This window comes from Carica papaya, chromosome 6 (genome assembly GCF_054855325.1).
Source record: "Carica papaya isolate Zhongbai chromosome 6, ASM5485532v1, whole genome shotgun sequence".
In the NCBI taxonomy this organism is placed as follows: domain Eukaryota; kingdom Viridiplantae; phylum Streptophyta; class Magnoliopsida; order Brassicales; family Caricaceae; genus Carica; species Carica papaya.
The window spans coordinates 14,958,264-14,980,565 of NC_142314.1; the positions used below are offsets into that span (position 1 = coordinate 14,958,264).

The 22,302-nt window shown below is 36.1% G+C and overlaps 2 protein-coding genes across 3 annotated transcripts; one reads left to right on the top strand and one right to left on the bottom strand.

Moving 5' to 3' along the window:
* Nucleotides 1-3,363: 3,363 nt before the first annotated feature.
* LOC110813898 (GEM-like protein 4) lies at nt 3,364-4,889 on the top strand. 2 transcript variants are annotated; one of them, XM_022041175.2, is made up of 4 exons: nt 3,369-3,751; nt 3,907-3,990; nt 4,182-4,435; nt 4,529-4,889. In XM_022041175.2, the coding sequence occupies exons 1-4, from the start codon at nt 3,628-3,630 to the stop codon at nt 4,703-4,705; spliced, it is 639 nt and encodes a 212-aa protein (XP_021896867.2). In that variant the 5' UTR covers nt 3,369-3,627; the 3' UTR covers nt 4,706-4,889. The 2 variants fall into 2 exon arrangements, with proteins under 2 accessions (XP_021896868.2, XP_021896867.2); XM_022041176.2 differs by lacking the exon at nt 3,907-3,990 and having other exon boundaries at nt 3,364-3,751.
* Nucleotides 4,890-5,531: 642 nt separating this feature from the next.
* LOC110813892 (RNI-like superfamily protein) lies at nt 5,532-10,567 on the bottom strand. Its single transcript, XM_022041161.2, has 2 exons — nt 10,131-10,567; nt 5,532-6,656 (listed from the first exon to the last, which is right to left on the bottom strand). The coding sequence occupies exons 1-2, from the start codon at nt 10,456-10,458 to the stop codon at nt 5,761-5,763; spliced, it is 1,224 nt and encodes a 407-aa protein (XP_021896853.1). The 5' UTR covers nt 10,459-10,567; the 3' UTR covers nt 5,532-5,760.
* Nucleotides 10,568-22,302: the final 11,735 nt, after the last annotated feature.

Sequence of the window (22,302 nt, forward strand, 5' to 3'; positions counted from 1 at the left end):
TTGCTCAGATAGAAGAAATGGAGAGATAGATTTGAGATGGTTAAGGATTTTTCTTAGGACTAGGAGAGACCTTCTGCCTGGCTTTAAGTGACATTTCTAGACAACATTGATTTCACTGCCAATAGTCAGGGTTGGCACCAACGCATGGAGTAACAGAATGAATTAAATATTGGTCCCCAAAGATATATAATTTTTAACACTTCACTTCTGGCATCTTGTTCCCCCTTTCATAGCTTAAGGTGCTGGTATAACTCTATTTATCCTTTGAGTAGATACTTCAATTTTGTTATGGGTTCGAGCACTTCAAATAATGAGTTTTCACATATAGGAGTATTAGAGAAGGCCCTTCCATAAGAAAGATAAGGGTATCAGCCTAAAAGTGAGAAGTGGAGGAGTCATTTCCCACTATAGAGAATAGTCAGCTTAAGGCCCAGTTGGGCAATTAGTGGCACTAGGCTTTCTATTCTTGAATTTGACTTGACACTTGAATGAAATGTCTGCTTGTTTTATTAGATGTTGTGTTACAGGAAGCTTTTCATCACTATTATGTGATAGCAAACTCTCTCTTCACCTAACACCAATCCTAACTCCATATCAACAGTAACTTCAAAGCTTGATGAGATAAGCTTGATAAGAGAGAGTGCGTTATGAGTAAAGAGAGATATCTTACGATATTTGCAACTACAAAGGGTTACAAGAGAATAACATCAAACTTGAAGGAGGAGAACTCAAGAAAGGATCATGGACGACTACCGAGGATGCCATTATCTCTAACTATATCAGGAAACACAAGGAAAGCAACTGGAATGCCTTACAGAGGAATTCTCGTATGATGAGATAAGCATAAAAATAGAAAAAAAATTAAAGCATGAAAAAAAATGAAAAAAAAAAACTTAATAGAAGCCATGCGAACCCAATTGTTGTCGAGCTTGGTCTGAAGATCGATGATGATCCTTTATTCTTCTTGAGAAAAGGCACCCTTCTTGAGATTAGGCCTCAAAGAAGCCATCTCAGCCTACAACTCTTGCCAGACTTTACTTTTTTTCTTCTTTTTTTCATGCTTCATTTTTTTCTTTCTTATGTATGTTATTTATTTATTTTATCTTCAAGTTTCTGTCATCAAATTGGAATTTATCTACAAGGCATTCTTGTTGCCTTCCCGTTGCTTCTTGACATATTAAGTGAGAATGCATCTTCGACAGTCCTTCGTGATCCCTTCTTAAGCTCCTCTCCTCTTCTCAAATAATAGACCTTGGATGTTGGTGGTTGCCACCTTTTATGACTTGAACTTTGTTTGTCATCAAGAGTCCACCCGGTTGTCCTTCCATTACCTCAGTTGTTTGCTCAATCTTCAAAGATAAATTACATATAATTGGATAATCTAATATTTAAAAAATCAACTAATCAACTAGTCAATACCTGACATTGCAAGACAATAATGTTGTTACCAACTATAGTTAGCAATTTACGTGATTAAATTACAACAAACAATTAACAACTATAGTTAGCAATATACATTATTAAATTGCAACATAAACAATCAATTTTTTTATGTAAAGCAAAAATTTGTGAGTCATAAATATACTCATAGAATGTGTATGTAGCATAATTATATAAACAAAAATTAGAGCCATATTATGCATGCACATATCCTTTATATACTTGTAAACACATAATTTTAAACACATTAAAACTCAATTGCCAATTAGGGTTTAGGTTTTCCTTCAATTTTCAATTTTAATCTTTTAAACACTTACATTTTAATATAATTTAAACATATTATTAATAATATAATCTCAATTCAATTAGCATGGTCATTTCCTTGAATTTCTAGTTTTCCTACAATTAAGACTATGCAACACAATATCTAATAATTTTTTACTTCTTTTAGAAACATTAGGAAAAAGAATAAAATTCAAAGTTAAAACAATGAGGAATACTTAGGTCTCGATGTTTGCTATGATGATACAATGGCACCCTATGTGGTGGTCGAGCAGTTTTGACCTGAGGGTGAATAAGGGAAGGAAGAGCCAAATAGAAGGAAGCGCATAGCCACTGCTCTATGAAGAGTTTGGAGTGGAGGTGAAAGGGAGATAGTAAGTTTAGATTGGCAGCCAGCACGATAGAAGCTGAATGAAGAGGAAGAGTAACTGGTTCTTTTCGTGAGGATTTAAGAACTGAGATGGAATTAGTGAGGAACCGATTTGTTGGTTCAACTGAATCAATCTCTTGAATTGTTTGGTCTAAATCAATTAAATTGGTTCATTGGTTTTTGTCATCTCTTAATGTATTGTTCTAGTTACATATTTGTATATAATATAAGATCAAATGTTATATCTTCAAAAATCTAATATTCATAAATAAAGAAAGTGTATATTTGCAAATGAATTTATAAAATTTTAGAAATTATTTCTAATATAGTCTTAGGTATAGTAAAATCAGGTAATTGTTTATAAAAGATTAATTCATTTATCATAATATATATATATATATATATATATATATATACACACAATTGTAGAGAGAGAGAGATTAGTTGATTTTGTTGCTTTTGGAAAGGGATAGCTACTTAGCTTTCTTTTTTCTTTCTTTCTCTTGATATGGTAGCTTTAAGATCACAAAGCTCAAATGCCACCTCACAAAGTTTAATTAACTGTGTCCACCCGATTAATCAACACTAATTCATCACCAAATTAATCCCATTTTATTAATTAATCTTTCCGTCATAAATGTCGGGTTGACAAATTAATATACTTCATAAATAAGGGTTAATTCAAAGTTAAAATGTTATATTTTAATATTATCAATTCAGGATTTAATTCCCGTAAGTCATATGTTTAAGAAAATTATTAGTGGGCTATGCTAACGTGAAAAATCCTTTTATAATTACAGATAAAACATTAAATAAAAAATAACTCAATTTATAATCTATCATTAATGGAATTAATAGTGAGATCTGTTATATTTATCTGGTCTTGTTATCAAGTTACAAATTAATCACCTTTTTGGCTAAAAACAGTATATTATATTACCCGGATCAAAAGGGCAATCATTCCATTTGATAAAATTAATTGCTAAAGTACGTATATTATATATGTATATGTATATGTATAGTCATCACCAGATTCTGAATTTCCTATTGTGTGACCTGTATATGCATTGAATATTGAATGAACTGACAAACAAAATCAAATGATATAACCTCAATAATACCATCTATATATCAACTCTCATTGCCACCCTGAATCTTCTATTAGAAGTGGTGTATGAGGAAAAAGACTTGGATGCCCATTCCACGAGATATATATACATATACTCGCACATATGCACCCATATATATATATATATATATGCTTCTCTGAAAAGAAAGAAGACATGCCATACTCAACTTTTGGTGAACAACATGTATAGCTTTTTATGACTTTATTCATCATGATGCACAATGAATAAATTAAAGTCCCGATTCACACCAACTTTATTTATTTTGTTAGTTGTTCCTTCAAATGCACTAGCTCATAGCGCACACACACGCACACACACACATATATATATCATCCTCTTCCTCACTCATCTTCCATCCCAAACGAGGAATTATACATAAGCTGTTGAGGAAATATCCCAGCTAGCATGATGATTCCAATTAGGACGATGTCAATGGCATACCAAGTGCAGAGGCAGCCAAAGCAACTGTTACTTCAATCATCAAACCAACAAAATCTTTCTACACAAGGTTCTGCAACTTGCAAAACAAGTAAGTACGTATATATATATATATATATATACATGTGTGTGTGTGTGTGTGTGTGTGTCTATCGGTCCTCCATGATCATAGCCTTAATTTTCTGGAAGTTTGCAGCAATGGGTCATTTTATAAGTGTAACATTGTATACGCATATATTGATGCAGAGAAAAAATTAGATTCAGTGCTGAAGCGAATAAACAAATTAGGGAAGTCAGCAGACAAAATCATACATGCGGTTCAAAAACATGGTAAGTTTCTTTTTTAAATAGAAAGACATAAATTCGATACATATGTTTCAAATGATAACACACCCGGAATTGAATTTGCAATATCTTATAATAAATGAAGGTTCAATATAGGATTTATAAAAGTATTATTATTATATGTCACAAATATATATATATATATGATGATGTGTGTATGTAATGAAAATTTGCAGTGAGACTGGCGGTGAAAGAGAAGTTGAGAAGCGTGGGAGTGGGTGGAATGGAGAAAGTGTTCAAGGAGGCTTTTAATGTTGGCGAAGGAGAAAGATTGACGAAGGATAGTTGTTGTGAATGTTATTTATCAACTACAGCCGGTCCCATTGCAGGCCTTCTCTTCATCTCCACCCATAAGCTTGCTTTTTGCAGTCATACCTCCGTATCTTTCTCTTCTCTTAAAGGAGATTCTCTTACACTCCAATATTACAAGGTAACTCTTTATTTTATTCAAATTTAATTAATCTGAATGTTTATTTGTATAAAAATATATAATAGTAACGTTAATGCATATTATTGCAAGCAGGTGTTGATTCCATTAAGAAAGATAAAGAGAGTGAATATTAGTGAGAATGTGGAAAAGCCATCGCAAAAGTACATTGAGATCGTTACAGTGGATGATTTTGACTTCTGGTTTATGGGTTTCTTAGACTATCAAAAAGCCTTCAAGCGACTTCACCGTGCAATTTCTCAATTACCATGATTAAGTAATGCCAGAACATTTGTAATTAGGGGCGGACCAATCTTAATTTATCCTCAACATCATATGTATTTATATGTGTGTGTATATATAATACATACATATGCATTCGTATGTTGATTTTGCCAACTCATTGTGTAAATTCTCTCATGATATACAATGTTTAAGTTACCTGGGGTTATTGGAACTTGATTATTTGAGGGAGGTTTACACGACAAACCTACATATATATTTTATTTTTGTTAACCAGTACCGACTGTAATGGACAAAGGTTAGTTTTCCTGAACTGAGGATCATAGAGAACGTGCTCCACTCTCATCTGATTTCGACAACAAATTTGGATAAATTTAATTTTTCAGTCCGGATTGGAGGACACACCTTTAAATGCAAATATGCAGAATGTAGACATCAAATAGATGGATGAGTTATGGGTAAATCACACAAACAACCAACTCGGCTGCCCTCTAAACATTCATAAGAAGCTTTTTTTCTATTTGGCCTAATAAATATTCATAAAAGTTCCAATCTGCTCCAAAATATTTTGTCCGAGTTACTATTACCATTTTCAGAGAAAATTTACCACTACCACAGTCCAACAAGATACAAGTACTGAAGTCAAAGACAAAGCACATTTACGGTATATAATATTTTTATTGTAAAGTTAACAATCCGAATACACAGTAACATTTCCCACCCATCTGGAAAATTACTAGTAAACAGCAGAAAAAGATGAGATTATCGCAACAAATTCAAACCAAGAGATGTTGAGAATTGGCACAGAATCTGGCAATATGCCAGGAGACCAATATTTGCTGAATGATGATACAAATTACAAGTCGAAATGTAAATTATATATAATATAAAGTACAGGCAAGATTTTAGGCAGAAAGCAATCCAATGTAACACATAGCATGTACAAGAGCATGATAGCACTTAGCAAAAGATTCCCCCCAAGCATTCAAGTACCCCATGTATCGGACCAAGAGGTCATGAAAACATGAAACTTTTGACAGTGATAAATTTTACAGGATGCATAATGAACAGTTAAATATACGGTTTCACATTATAAGATATGGCTCTCCTAATAAACTACCCATAAAATTCACCTTACACCATTTAGGAAAATGCAGTCCAGCCTCATCACAGCCTGCCTTGGTCACATGTGGACAGGATCTCACGTCGAGAAATTCCAAGGAACTGCAGCCTTCCAATAGCATTCCTATTCCTGAAACTGTAATCTTCGGGCAGTTGCTTGCCTGCAGAACCTTCAATCTCAACTCTGTATCTCTATTCACCAAACTTAGAAATGCAGCATCTGTCACCTCCTCACAGCAACCAATATCAAGAGCCTCCAGGTTCTTACACTGACTGAACAAGCAACTTATAGAAGAATCAGAAACCTTTAAGCACCAATCCATTCGCAAATTCTTCAAACTACTATTACAGGCCATGGCCAATAATTTTATGGACTCATCAGTAATGTCTCGACAGCCACCAATTATAAGAGTTTCAAGATTTTTGCAATATTTGGCCAAGGATGATATAGACTCATCTCCAACTTTGTAACAATCCAGCAACTTCAAGGTTTTAAGAGAAGATGCACAGGCTTTGGAAACACTAGAAATCCCAGAATCTCCAATATTGCTACATTTATTGATGTCTAAAAATTTAATCTGTCGACAGCCACTTACAAGATCTCTGAGTCCAGAATCTGTTATGTTGATGCATCCACGCAAGCCCAGCTCCTCCAGATTGCGACAGTTTATAGAAAGAGCTTGTAACAGTCCATCAGATACAAACCTACAACCAGCAAGATGCAGGCTCTTTAGATCATGACAGCCTTTGGCAACAGCTGACAACCCCTTGTCTGTTAGCTTTCTGCAATCAGACACATCCAATGATTGTAAAGATGACAGACCCTGTCCAATGGATGCCATTCCAGAATCTGTAATACCTGTTGCAGGGAAGAAAATATCAATAAACCAAGCAAACCCAGCTACTTCAGCATACAAGTTTTTTTTTTTTTTTTTTTGAAAAAAAAATAAGGCGGGGAAAGAACATGTGGGAGACTATTTCCAGTGTATTATTATTTTGATGGGGGCAAGTTACAACTACAATCCCATATTGAATTACATTACTAGCAAAGTTAGGATTGTTTAAGCCTTAAAACCAGAAATTTATAAACATCCATATATTCAAATAGCTTTCTCATTTATGTATTCAATTACAAAAAGATATTGTTGTCACTTGAAAAAGAACTGGATTTTCCACAGTCCTCTCATTAGAAAGCTTCTTGGTGGCTGGGTTAGTATAAAAAAGCAAAGAACAAAAAAATTGGAGCACCGAATGCCTCAGCCATACCAGCATTCAACTCAGAAGGTGCATTTCAATCAATAGCTGCATAATCAGCAGCACGCATCATTTCAGTGATGGGAGTTGATGGTGTTGGTAGCATTGGTTCTTGTAACATAGGCCATTGTTGGTGAGGGGTTGACACCAGGTCCTTTATTTATTACTTCACATTTATAACAGGCATGACCTTGTCATCTGCGATAAACCTAAGACTGAGATGAGGGAAGAGAACCTTAGCCTCAGTCCAGAGAGAAGATCTAAAGGCTGAACATCTCATGTGCACCAAGTCTACTACCTTGGAGCCATAGAAGCCTTTGCTTAGCCATTGCTACCGAAGATGAATTGCTGCCTATCCTGTATGATATAGTATAGTGTTATCCCCATCTAGCTCTTGGTTCTTGGATAAACTACATCATAGTCTAAGCCTCTGATTGACTAAGGAATCTTATTCTCAAGAGTTCTAGAGAACCAGGCTATAGATCTACCAACAAAGCCTTTGGCGATCACGCGAGCAGTTCCTCAATAAATGGCTATACTATAAAGGTTTCAAGGGTTCACTACTCTAAGCTATAACTATTTAGCTATAAGGGCTAACCATGCTATCTCAGACTAATCTAAGGAATTTTTAGGGGAAAAAAAGGTGTTATTAAATGGTAAGGTAAACAGTGGTTGGTTATCTTGTGCGATAAGATAGTGCTAACGTGATCTAATGCCATTCCTTACCAAAAGGGGAGTGCTCATGCCACCATGGTACCAAAGAAAAATACTATAGATCTTCACCCACCATAAATTGTGGAATGCTGGTCTGCCAAGGATGATCAACCACATGGAAACTAAGACTGAAATCAAATTCAAATTGGATCTTTCATTCGTTTTGACATTGAATTAGGAAGGAGCAAACAGTGAGACAACTTGTGATCTACTGGTCCTGCCAGCCCTACTAATGGTTCAGGTTGATTTAGCCAACATTTTCTTATTTGTGATACACAAACCAGGAATAAGCTTCTTGAGTAGCAGGGAGAAAGGTTCTATCTTTCAAATTAAGAACAAATACTTAAATAGTAGGAGCAGACTTTTTTGGCAATTCCAGCAGCTACAACTGGAAAAGGAGTACTTTTCCAGTTGGAGCACCATCCAAGGAAATACAGACTGAGATAATAGGGTCTTTAGACACCAACGGGGAGAATCTTTAGCTCGACTAGAAGCAGAGGCCATATCAGGAAACCTTTTGTTGGGGATTTGGGGTTTTTCCTCAGGCCAAGTCCATCAAAGACTCTCCCTCCTTGCGGTTAAATAATGTGCTCAGCAGTCAACTAATCCTACCCAGAGAGAAAATGGAAGTGCATGAAAAGAGGATAAAAATTTAATCTCGTAACGCAGTACAAGATGCCAGAACAGTAAACAAAAAAATTCCTCAGTCATCTTAGATGTCATGCGCACATGGGCACAGCTTTCCATCAATGAATCTTTGGGATAGAATATAGACCATTATTTAAACCACTAAAAAGGACAACCTAGAGACCCAAAAACTTAAGTATATGTTCTGGTAGGACTCTAAAAGATAATAACAGTTAAGCGAGAGAAGTTCCTCAAAACAGCCTTCAGTCAGAGCAGGACATTCTGCACCACACACAACATGGGGTAGCAGAAAGTAAATGTTAAACAAACCAGGCTAGTTCCAGGTTTTAGTTTAATTAAGGAAGTAAACTCCCTAGAAAAGACCATTATCAGAACAAATAAATAACAGAAAAATAAAGCTGTGGTGAAAACTATTAGATCTTAAGTCCCTCAAAATTAACAAGCTCACCATTACAACAACAAAGGATTGAAGTTCAATTACTTCAACCTTGCCAACCCAGTTTGCAAGTGGTACAGCACATTAGAATCATGTTCAACCAACAAACAGAACCAAATAGAGTTCAAAAATCATCCACATGCAGCTGCAGACATTGAACATCTTCAAACAAATAAATGCCATCTTGAAGTTAGCAATGGCCATGAGATGATACAAAATATATGTACATTCTGTGAAAATATATCTCATATCTTCTCCCAGAAAAAAAAAATCACCATTGCATTTTGCCTAGACATACAAGAGAACTGACTTTTAGATGCATTCTCTCACAGAAGAAAGAGAGGAAATAAAAAAGCATTCCTATTCATCTATACAAACAGCCAAATAAACACATAAAGGTTCACAACTGTAATAAGACACTTCTCCCGAAAACTTTTCTTCAAATTATCTTCAGTTGAAGCAAGCATGGAAAAGAAAAAGAAAAAGAAAAACAACAAAAATCAAAAAGACCAGAGTATTGGCCTTGAAGGACCAAGTCCTACTAAATAATTACAAAGAAGGAACCAGGAAAAATCTCACATTGGCCCCCACTAAAAATTTCCCAGATCATATTTCACTAAAAACAACAAAAAGAGCCTGCAAATTGAGAAGCCAGTACATAACGGGTGTCGTGTCTCGCAATAATTTCCTAACATTTAGTACTAATTCAGTAATTTTTTGTAACACCTTTTCAATTTATATCTTAGATGATTACTACACTGATTTACAAATTGATTAAATTACAAAGTAGCAAATTCATAAGCATGAGGGTTGAGGAACCGTAGAATTTCCTAATGTAAAGACTATAAAGGTTTTTCCTTTAACAAAAACTTCTAATGATCCAAATAAAGTAATTCACTTTGTTTGGGAGATGTTTGAGTAATGGAAAAGAGGGGAATGGAGGGAAGTTTCTATTAGAGAGTAGTAATTTTCTTTTCTCCTCCCAATCAACCAAAGTAAAAACACTTTTATCCCCTTATGTTCCGTTTGTTTCTATTGCTTCACTCTGCTCCCCCTTCTAAGAACAGAGTGAAGAAGAAGAAGAAATTCTAACAACAATGTGCACTAGTCAAAAACCAGAGGACTTCCGAGCGCTTAAACCCATCACACAAACTAATTGACATTCTACATCAATGCTCAACCCAATTTACATCATTTTTCACTGTAAAAAATATTTCAAAAAACAAATTCCACGAGAAGATGAAAAGGTCGAAAATTTTTTTTTATATAAAAAGGCTTTACCTTTGCAATTACGCAAAGAAAGAACCCTTAAGGACTTAAAGCCATCAGCAATAACAGAGAGATCAGAATCCGTGACTCCCGGATAAAAGGACCTGGAAACCGACTGTGAAAGGTCGAGGTCGAAAAGGCGAGAGAACCTGGCAGCCATCTTACGGAGCATGTGGGGACCAGCACGAGCAGCGAGCTTCTTCCTCTCGGTGCTCTGCAGGTACAGCCACCTCTTGCAGACCAAGCCGAAAACCTCCTTGTCTTTATCAGTATCCAGCCTGGATAGTATCCATCTGAGCTCGTCATCCGTCAAAGAATCGTTTATGCAAACAGAGGCCATTGATGAAGTGAAGGATAAATTGGATTAATTACTGAAGAGAGGATTAGGAATAGGGATAATGAGAAACCCTAATCCAAATCCAATCTCTCATCTGTTTTCTGTAGCTTCTTCCTCTGGCGCTGGGGTATAAAACAAATAAGAAGGATGATCAACACCTTGGCATGACGAAATTACAGAATTACCCTTCCTCTAAAAATAAATAAATAAATATATTATGTGATTTTGACTGTTATTTTTTTTTAATATTTACAGTTAAATATTAAATTACTTGAAAATACTTTATATTAAACATGAAATTTATTTAAACATTTTCAGTAATTAAAATAAACTAACTACTACATCAGCGGATAACACTTTATCAAAGGTTAATTGGTATATGGTAACCTTAAATAAATTTTATAAGATAAAATTTTAATAAAATAATATCACCTAAATTTGAGGGAACTATATAAGTTAATGATTATCTATTTGTTTCTCACATATTATACATCAGTTTATATTAGAATTCTCCTATTTATGAAATATTGTATTTATATTATTTTTATATAATTCTTTTATTATATCAAGTTCATAGCACAAATTAAAAGTCTACTTATTTATTTATTAAAAAAATAATAAAAAATTATCACCTGATGTCTCTTTAAAATATTTTAGAATAAAAATAATATAATAATATATATAAACAGAATTTTAGTTTACTATGAAAAACTTTAATCGATTATATAGATTAACCATAATTTAATATTAATCTTATCTTATTATAATTTTTTTTTAAATCTTAATTAGTTATTAAGATTCACATATTCCATTTAAATATATATAATAATTATCAATTAATTTTTAGCCAAAATAATATATAATAGATTAAAATATAACTAAAATAACAATATTTATAATAATTATCTATTTTAATTTTTAAGTACATAAATATAATTTAATTTTTAATATAATATATATATATATATAATAGTTATCTATTTAAGTTTTTAATTGATTATAAATTCTAAAATTATGCTATAAGAATTCTTAGTTACATATTTATTTTTCTATATTTCATTTATCATGTAGATATTTCACTAAAAAACTATAATAATTATTTTTATATTTTTATAAAAATTATTTTTATTTTTATAAATTCCTTTACATAAACCAATATTTATATTGTTTTTCTATGAGTATAAAAATCTGTTTTAAAAATATATTTTATATATAAAATGTAACACCCCGAATTTAAGAATTAAGTTTGGAATGTTGAATTTTAATGTTTTTTTTAATAATAAAAATGAAAGAATTTAATTTTTATTTACGTTTATTATTTTTTAAAAGAAATATGTATTTTGCACATTTTTTAAATAATTTTCAAAAATTATAGCCAAATTGTAAATAAGAGGAGGATATGTTTGAAACAAACCTGAAAAAACGGGGCCACTTTGCAAATTAAAATAAATGAGTCACGTAGGGCGGCCGGAGGAGAAATCCAATCCCTGAAAAATGTCAGTGTCACCATGCCAAAGATCGAAAAATGCTCCGGTAGGTTAAAAATTATTTTCGTTCTCTCCGTTTCTCCACCCTTAGTCGTCTAATTTGTTTTCGATGTAAAGAAACCGAGAACAACCACAAAACTGAGAGAAAGGAACAGCGTAGCTCGGTTGAGCTGCCATACTGGAGGGCCGAAACTGCCAATAAGCTTATGTTTTTTTCCTCTTTTCGTAGATAAACACCTCCTAACTATGATTTAACATATTTTCACCGAGTACCGGTCAAAACTGGCCTGACCGAGAGGAGGAGCCACCGAAGAAGGAGGATCCGGCGGCACTACAGTGTCAAAACCCCAACCCGACCCCCAGGTGAGATTTTTGTCTTTTTTTTTTTGCCATTTCTCGCGTATTTTTATGCTATTTTGATGTACATTTCGACCTTAGTAGGAAAATCCAAAAAATTCAAGAACCAATAACTGTCAGGAACTGTAGTGAAAAAGTCAGTGTTCTGAACACTGACCCATGGTAAGAATGTCTCACTCCTTTTCCTTGTTACGATTAAATTGAAGCCAAACTGATAATAAATGAAAATTTTAGTTAATTGGCGGTCCTTTAATTAATTAAGCACAAGTTGCTAAAAAAGTCAGTAACCAGCCAATCTCTGCATGTTTTGAGTTTTAATTTTAGTGGTTATTCCTTCAGTTGTTTATTATATTTATCTATTTACTGTTTTATTTATTTAAATTTATTCACTTTAAATCTTTGACTAACGCAATAAGATTTCTTAATCTATGTTGTTCTGTCGTTCTATTGTGTGCAGGATACATTTATGTCAGCATAATGGATGTTTATTTCACTCACGTACTCTGAAATATGAATTTCGTACTCACATATTGCTTAAGACACAAATATACATATCTCTTAAGGTTAAGTAATAAATAAATAAAAAGATGTGTGTGAATTAATGGTATTGAATGAAAGGAGCTTACCGGGTGTCTTAAGAAAGAGTGTACAGACATAAGACATAGGGTGAACCCTACCGTCAACGTTACCTCAGTTGTATGGAGATGAAAAGTCTCATACCGGATTGGGTTGGAAATTATTTAAATTACACTCATACTAGGCGAGGTATTGAGGCTACTGTGTGTTGTGGTACCCATTACCGGACAGAGTATGAGGATAACCATTTAATTATAGAGAAAGGTTTGTGTCCATGTGTAATGAGGGTTCCTATTATAACGACCCCAGAAATTCTAAAGGAAATAAATTATAAATTTAGTGTGGAAGCGAAATAAATAACTAGCGTTTATATTTCTTACACAATAACTGAAAATATCAAATAGGGCTTATGGGAATACTCTTTTAAAAGAACAAATAATAACCAAGAAAATAAATTAAAAGTAAACGACTGAACGTCCTACTCGCAATCATCTTGTGGATCGGGCTTTGCATCCTGGTCATCTTAATCTGAAATAGTTAATGAAAGAATGAGCTACACTAGCTAAGTAAGAATATCACGCTACTCACCGACACAGAAATGAAGGTTGGTAGAAATAATAAAAATAACTAATAGAGCTCTTAATTTAGTAAAGTTGTCATAAATAAAATAATTTACTGTCTACTTACCATAACGAGACTTATGAAAATAACCTATAGAAGCAATGACATAGCACATTTTATAATTTTATATGCAATCAGTTGGAATAATAATTTTCTCCTTTATCAGCCTACTAGTATCCATGGGGGTTCATAGGGATGTCCCCACAACACATGAACCATTTCCTTTAACATCTTCAATTAACGGGCTATCCCCATACCTCGTCCGGTATGAGTGCCAAGATTATTAAACCTCGATACCCCATCCAGTATGAGGGTGAAACGGGTCATCCTCATACTCTGTCCGGTATGAGCGTCAAATAACCAAACCTCGATACCCTGCCCGGTATGAGACAACATTCACAGTAGGGCTTCCTATGTACCCGGTCCGTCCATCATTTCCCAGGATATCCAGTAAGGCTATTGTTTCGTCCATTCACTTAATCACACAATCTCTCATTTATCTTTAATATCAAATTTTCCAATTCAATCATAATCACATAAAACAAACAAAACACGCATCAGGGAATGCAATCATGTCCCAGTTTTCCAATTTAACTGTAGTTATATAAGACAGTAATATATGCATTCAAAACTATAAAATCGATCAATCAGATATTATAATGCATTCAAATTGTAAAATAAATCAATAGAAATCAACGGAGAATAATTTTTGATTTTGTCTATATTAGTAACCTGTAATTAATTATAAATATTTTTTAAAATTACACAAAATATCATATTATTGTTAATTAGACTTATATTCTATAACAGAAAATAAGGTGAGAGATTCTTACTCAAATTGATGCCCAAAATGCTAAACTTGTTGACTGTGCCTATTAGCAGTCTTCGGATTCCCTAAATTTTTCTTCAGAGATTAAAACGCACTACAGGTACCTAGAAATATCCCAAAAAATCTAAAATCAATATCAGGGCCCCTTTTTGGCCAATTCTAGAATTCCGACATGGCGGCTCCGCCGTGCTCTAGTGACGGTACTGCCGCCCACGGTGGTGATTTACCTCGGGTCAACTATTTTTGGTCATTTTCGGTCAAATTCGGCCGCTTTTGTATCAATCCTTGTGATAAAACAAGTTAAGGGGCCTCGGTTGGCTGAAAAAACTAAAGAAATAAAAACTCACTGGCGGTGGAGTTCTCTGGTGCGGCGGCTCCGCCGATTCACCTTTATGGTTGGATGTTTTGTTTCGGTTAACCTGCAGAGAAAGAAACGGTGATTACAATGGTAGAAGAATTACGCAGAATGGGAATCGGGAAGGGCCTCATTGGAGGCATTTTTTGTAATTTCCTGCGGCGGTACCGCCGGACTTTGCCAGTTGTTTTCAGCCAACTCGTCTGTTTTTCTGCTCCAATTTGGCCATGTGAGTGTTTAAAATTGAATTTTGAGTAAAAGGGGAAACGTTTACCTCTTTTGGCAGTCGAAAGTGGCTCCGGGGTGGCGGCGGTTCGCGACAGCTTCCTTTTTGGCAGTTGGGTCTTCTTATCCAGTAGGGAAAAGGGGGTCAGTAACTAAGGTTAGGGCTTGGTGTGAAGAGCGTTATTTATACCCGACCCCTTTTAATATGAACCATCCATCGCGTTTAATCTGGACCGTCTGATCGCGATTAAATAGGGAGTGAATATGGACCGTTCATCGCGATCTGATCTGAACCGTACAATCACGTTTAAATAAGAAGTAGATCTAGAATGTTGATCGCGTTTAAATCTAACTGTCCGATCGTGTCTGAGGAGGGAATGCATCCGGGCCGTCCGTGCTCACGGGAGCGAATCTAGGCTGTCCGATTACAGGCACGCGGATCGCCAGTGTGGCCTCCCGCGTGGCACCGCGTCAGCGTCCCTTGTTACTTGGCGTACTCCAATTCATCGGGGCTGCTGACTGAGCGTCCTACGTAGCAAAACTTTCCTAAATTGCGTTTTGACCTCTAATTTTTTATTTTTCTTTCAAAAATATCTCCATAACCCAAATTGTCACCCATTTTTTCCAAAATTCTTTTCAATTTCATCCTTCACCTATTTTTCTTTATTTTTACATTAAATTAAAATTAAAAAATTAAAAAATTATATTTATAAATTAATTTTAAATACATTAAAATTAATTGGATATTACAACTCTCCCCCCTTTAAAAGAAATTTGGTCCCTCAAATTTGTCTCTCTTTCCCACTCAATCAAACAGTTGGGGATAATGGGCTCTGAAGTCCGATTCTAACTCCTATGTGGTCTCGCCTGGTGTGTGATTTTGCCATAGGACCTTAACAAAGAAAATTTTTCGGTTGTGGAGTACTCTGCTCTTTCGGTCCATGATGCCGACCGGTACTTCCTCATAGGACAGATCCTCTTGGAGAGAAAGAGGCTCGTGGGCCAAGACGTGAGAGGGGTCTAGGTTGTACTTTCGTAGCATGGACACATGAAATACATTATGGACTCTGAAAAGTTCTAAAGGCAATGTTAGTCTATAGTCGGCGATACCAATTCTGTCTAAAATTTCAAATTGCCTAATAAACTAAGGATTTAGCTTACCTCTCTTACTAAACCTACAGATTCTCTTGAAATGAGTGATCTTAAAGAACACTCGATCGCTTTTCTCAAATTCTAAATCTTTCTTCTGAGTATCCGCATAACTCGTCTACCCGCTCTGAGCCATCTGAATGTTCTTCCTGATCTTAACTATTTTGGTTGTAATCTCCTCTACGAGATCTGGGCCGAACAGTTTTCTATCACCCACTTCTTCCTAACATATCGGCGATCTGCATGGGCGGCCATACAATACCTCGTACGGAGCCATACCAATACTTACTTGGTAGCTGTTGTTGTAAGCGAACTCTATCAATGGTAGATGGTCATCCCAATAGCCCCCGAAGTCAAGAACACAAGCTCAGAACATATCCTCAAGTGTGCGGATCGTCCTTTTTGACTGTCCATTGGTCTGAGAGTGGAATGCAGTACTAAAGGATAGTTTCGTTCCCATGATTTGCTGAAAGCTAGACCAAAATCGAGAAGTGAACCTGGGTTCCCTGTCGGACACTACTGTCACTGACACTCCAAGAAATCTGACTATCTCCTGGATATACATTTTTACTAACTTGTCCAAGGGGTCGGTCATCCTGATGGCCAATAAGTGGGCAGACTTGGTAAGTCGGTCAACAATTACTCAGATGACATCATGTCATGAGTGTACTGTAGACAATCCTATCACGAAATCCATAATGATATGTTCCCACTGCTACTTCGAAATTGGTAATGGCTGAAGTAGCCCACTTGGGCGTTAATGCTCTGCCTTGACTTGCTGACATACCAAACACTTAAAAACAAAGTTAGCCACATCTTTTTTCATCCCGTTCCACCAAAATTGGAGTCGCATACTTTGTTACATCTTGGTGCTTCTAGGATGCATGACAAACTTTGAGCTATGGACCTTTGTAATAATGTCCTTTTTTAACTCACTATCACTTGGAACACACACCTTGTCTTGAAATCTAAGCAACCCATCGGTAGAGACTCAAAATTCTGAATTAACTCCCTGTTTTGCATATTTCTTGAGGTCTGCTAAGGTGGGATCGACAAACTGAGCTTCTTTTATTCTTTGGATCAACTCAGGTTGAACAGTCAGGTGGGCTAAACATGTGACTCTCTTTAGGTCCTAAAATCGTACATGTTGTCTGGCTCCTATTACTCTGCAGTCTAAAACTATCAAGTGAGTTAATATACCTACATTTTTCCTATTGAGTGCGTCGGCTACCACGTTGCCCTTACCCAGGTGATATAAGATGTTGCAATCATAGTTCTTGAGGAGTTCTATCCACCTTCTCTGATGCATGTTGAGATCCTTTTGAGTGAATATGTGTTTCAAGCTCTTATGATCAGTATAGTTCTGAAAGGTCTCCCCATACAAGTAATGGTGCCAAGTCTTCAAGACGTGGATAATTGCAGCAAATTCTAAGTCATGGGTAGAGTAGTTTTTCTCATGACTCTTCAACTACCTGGACCCATAGGTTATGACATTCTCATGCTGCATCAAAACACAACTCAACCCTAGGTAGAAAGCATCATTATAAACTGTATATCCACTTTATTCGCTCGGTAAGGCCAACACATGTGCAGTAGTCAACCGTTTCTTTAGTTCTGAAAAATTCTTTCACAGTCCTCGTTCCACTCAAACTTGACGTTCTTCTTTGTGAGCCGAGTCAGAGGGGCAGCTAGCTTAGAAAATCCTTCCAAATTCCTGCGGTAATAACCTGTCATCCCCAGAAAGCTACGGATCTCCTTAACCGAACTCAATTTTTTCCAGCCGAGCACTGCTTCAACTTTTTTAGGGTTCATTGATACTCCATCCTTTGATATGATGTGCCCCATGAAGGTAGTCTACTCAAGGCAGAACCCACACTTACTCAACTTTGCATATATTTTCTTCTCTTTAAAAACTTGCAAAACCTAAATCAAATGGTGAGCATGTTCCTTTCAGTTTTTTAAATAAACCAAGATATTATCGACGAACACAATGATGAACTAATCCAAGAATTATCAGAAAATCCTGTTCATTAAGTCCATGAAGATGGCTGATGCATTAATTAGTCCAAATAGCATGACCAGGAACTCATAGTATTGGTACCTGATTCGAAAGGTTGTTTTGGGAATGTCTTCTGCCCTGATCTTTACCTGATGGTAACCTGAATGCAGGTCTATCTTGGAGAAGACCTAGGTACCCTACAATTGATTAAAAAGATCATTGATCCTAGAAAAATGATATTTGTTCTTAATCGTGACTCTATTTAGGCCTCTGTAGTCAATACATAACCTCAAGGTCTCATTTTCTTTCTTGCAAATGTGACTCCGGCACCCCAAGGAGACACACTATGTCGGATGAATCTACTGTTATGTAATTCAGTGATCTGTTTTCTCAGTTCTTCCATCTCAACACGACTCATGCGGTAAGGAGCAACCGAGTGGTACTATGGAGGAGCACTGGATCATATTGTGGCAGTGCTGGGTGGTACTGTGGAGGAGTAGGATCATACCGGGGTGGCTCAGGATCCTCTTGCTGCAAGGGTAGCTCCACTTTTGGTAGCGGGATAGGGTCAGGTAGCTCCCTCATTTCCTCCTAGGCCTGCTGAGCAGCAATGAGTCTCTCCAGTATCTCAAATAACCAGTCAATATCCTCTTGAAACGAGCCCTCTCGGCCTGCTCAGTTTAGTGGGGGTCTTTCTCTCCTCATATATCTGTACCTGCATTTCATTAGAAACGGTTAAATGATAATTCATTATTTTTGGTGTTTCCTAAGGATTTTATGTAAAGAATGGTTCCGAAAAACGCGGCTCTGATACTAACTGTAACGACCCCAGAAATTTTAAAGAAAATAAATTAATAATTTAGTGCAGAAGTGAAATAAACATTCATTACACAATAACTGAAAGTACTAAATAGGGTTTACGGGAATACCCTTCTAAAAGAACAATTAATAACCAAAAAATAAAATAAAAGTAAATGACTGAATGTCCTACTCGCAATCATCTTGTGAATCGGGCTCTGCATCCTGGTTCTCTTGATCTGAAATAGTTAATGAAAGAATGAGCTATACTAATTCAGTAAGAATATCACACTACTCACCGACACAGAAATGAAGATTGGTAAAAATAATAAAAACAACTAATGGAGCTCTTAATTTAGGAAAGTCGTTTATCATAAATAAAATCATTTACTGTATCCTTACTGTAACGAGATTTATGAAAACAACCTATAGAAGCAATGACATAGCACATTTTATAATTTCATATACAATCGGTTGGAATAATAATTTTCTCCTTTATCAGCCTACTAGTATCCATGGGGTTCATAGGGATATCCTCACAACGCGTGAACCATTTTCTTTAACATTTTCAATTAACGGGTCGTCCCCGTATCCTATCCGGTATGAGAACCAAGATTACTAAACCTCTATACCTCATCCGGGTGAAACGAGCCATCCCCATACCCTATCCGTTATGAGCGCCAAATAATCAAACATCGATACCCCATTCAGTATGAGGCAACGTTCACGATAGGGGTCCCTATGTACCCGGTCCGTCCATCATTTCCCATGATATCCAGTAAGGTTGTTGTTTCATCCATTCACTTAATCACAATCTTCCGTTTATCTTTAATCTCCATTTTTCTAATTCAACAGTAATCACATAAAACAAACAAAATATGCATCAAGGAATGCAATCACGTCTCAGTTTTCCAATTTAACTGTAGTCACATAAGCAATACATACATTCAAAACCATAAAATCGATCAATCAGATATTTTCATACATTCAAATTATAAAATAAATCAACAGAGAATAATTTCTGGTTCTGGATCTATTAATAAACTATAATTAATTATAGATATTTTTTTAAATTACACAAATTATCGTATTATTGTTAATTAGACTTTAATTCTATAACAGAGAATAAAGTGATGGATTCTTACTCAAATTGATGTCCGAAATGCTAAACTTATTGACTGCGGCTACTGGCGGTCCCTGGGTTCCCTGAATTTTTATTCGGGGATTAAAACGCGCTACATGTATCTAGAAATATCCTAAAAAATCCAAAATCAGTGTCAGGGTCCCTTTTGGCCAATTTGGGACTCGGTTGGCCGAAAAAATAAAAAAAAATCGAAACTCACTGGTGGCTCCGCTAGCTCACCTTTGTGGTTGGGTATTTTGCTTCGGTCAACCTATAGAGAAGGAAACGATGATTATAATGGTGGAAGAATTAGGCAGAACGGGGATCGAAAAGGGCCTCATCGGAGGTTTTTTTTTGCAATTTCCTGCGGCGGCGCCGACGGGTTTTGCCCGTGGTTTTTTGCCAATCCACATGTTTTTTTACTCCAATTTGGCCATGGAGATGTTTAAAATTGTATTTCAAATAAAGGAAAAAAAATTTCACCTCTTTTGGCAGTCGGAAGTGGCTCCGATGCGGCGGTGGGTGACGACAGCTTCCTTTATGGCGGCTGGGTCTTTTTCTCTGGCGAGGGGGTCTGGTGACTAGGGTTAGGTTTAGTGTGAAGAGGATTATTTATATCAGTCTCCTTTTAATTTGGATAGTCCATCATATTTGATCTGGACCGTTCGATCTTGATTAAATAGGAAGTGAATCTATACCGTTCATCGCGATCTGATATGGACCGTCTGATCGCGTTTGGGGAGGGCACACATTCGGGCCGTCCGTGCGCACGAGAGCGAATATGGGTCGTCCGATCACGGGCACGCGGATCGCCAGCGTGGCCTCCCACATGGCACCGCGTCAGCATCCCTTGCTACATGGCACACTCCTGTTAATCGGGGCTGCTGACTAGGCGTCCTACGTGGTACAACTTTTTAAAATTATATTTTGACCCCCAATTTTCAATTTTTCTTTTAAAAATACTATTAGAACCCAAATTTTCACATATTTTTCTCAAAATTATTTTCAACTTCATCATCCATCTATTTTTCTTTATTTTTACATTAAATTAAAATTAAAAAATTAAAAAATTATATTTATAAATTAATTTTAAATACATTAAAATTAATTTAGAATTACACCTATGGAACCCCAGCGACATCGGTAGGAAAGGTAAAATGATAAAATAAATATGATAAAGAATCCAATTTTGGGAAATAACATAGGTTAACTGTTTTATTTCTTTTAGAATGCGTATTGTAGATTGCTATTTGGATTCTTATTTTAATAAATGACTTTTAAGAATTTATAAGTGAGTTGAGAAAATATTAACATTTTTAGTGAAACAAATAATGAATGCACTAACATTCGAGTTTTATTAATAATGAACTACATTAGTTGTTTTAAATTTCTCTACAACCATTTGATTTTTCGTATTAGTGGTAAGATATTGATATTTTTTGTAACACCCAAGTATCATTATTTTTATTTTGTAATTAATTGAATTTTTTTTAATTAATTTAATTTGATTTTATTTAATCTAATTTCATGAAAATAAAAATAAAAATAATGATAAAATTGGGTAAAAATATTATTTGGATTTAATTGAAATTGATTTTGGAAAAAAGGGGTGAAAATTTAGATTATGGGGGTATTTTTGAAAAGAAAATCAAAAACCGGGGGTCAAAACATAATTTAAAAAAGTTGTGCCACGTTAGCACCACGTCAGCGGCCCGGTCAGCAGCCCCGGCCAACCAGGACGCGCCGCGTGGCAAGAAAACGCTGACCAGGGGACGGGCCACGTGGGCGATCCGCGTGCGTGCGATCGGACGACCCAGATCTGTTCCCGCGCGCACGGACGGAGATCAAACGTGCGCACGGACAGCCCAGATTCACGCACACGGACGGTCCAGATTCAATCAGGCACGGACGGCCCAGATTGCATCGCGATGGACGGCCCAGATTTAATCCCAATTAAATCGCGATCGAATGGCCCATATTTAATCTTAATGGACAGTTGAGATTAAAAGGCAAAGGGTATAAATAACCTCACCCACACCTGACCACAAAAACCCTAGCCGCCAGTGCCTCACCGGAGAAGAAGAACCAGACGTTGGAGAAGTCGGCCGCCGCCACCCGCCGCCGCACCGGGGAAGTTTCTGACCGCCGATCGAGTCCGCCTATGGCCAAACCACTGGCCAAACGGTCGAAAAATCCAGCTGAAACCCAGCGGTGCCGCCGCGCCCCTCCTCGGTTTTTGCCTCCGATGGGGCCCTTTTCGGCCTCTGTTCGATGTAATTTTTATAACATTGTGATCACCGTTCTTTTCTCTACAGGTTGATCGGAGCC

Bases quoted from the DNA above. Each gene is read 5' to 3' on its own strand.
- LOC110813892 (XM_022041161.2), bottom strand. From the start codon at position 10,458: ATGGCCTCTGTTTGCATAAACGATTCTTTGACGGATGACGAGCTCAGA. The intron at 6,657-10,130 runs GTAAAGCCTTTT...TCCCTGCAACAG, and splicing joins TTCTTTGCGTAATTGCAAAG to GTATTACAGATTCTGGAATG.
- LOC110813898 (XM_022041175.2), top strand. From the start codon at position 3,628: ATGATGATTCCAATTAGGACGATGTCAATGGCATACCAAGTGCAGAGG. The intron at 3,991-4,181 runs GTAAGTTTCTTT...GAAAATTTGCAG, and splicing joins ACATGCGGTTCAAAAACATG to TGAGACTGGCGGTGAAAGAG. The intron at 4,436-4,528 runs GTAACTCTTTAT...TATTGCAAGCAG, and splicing joins TTACACTCCAATATTACAAG to GTGTTGATTCCATTAAGAAA.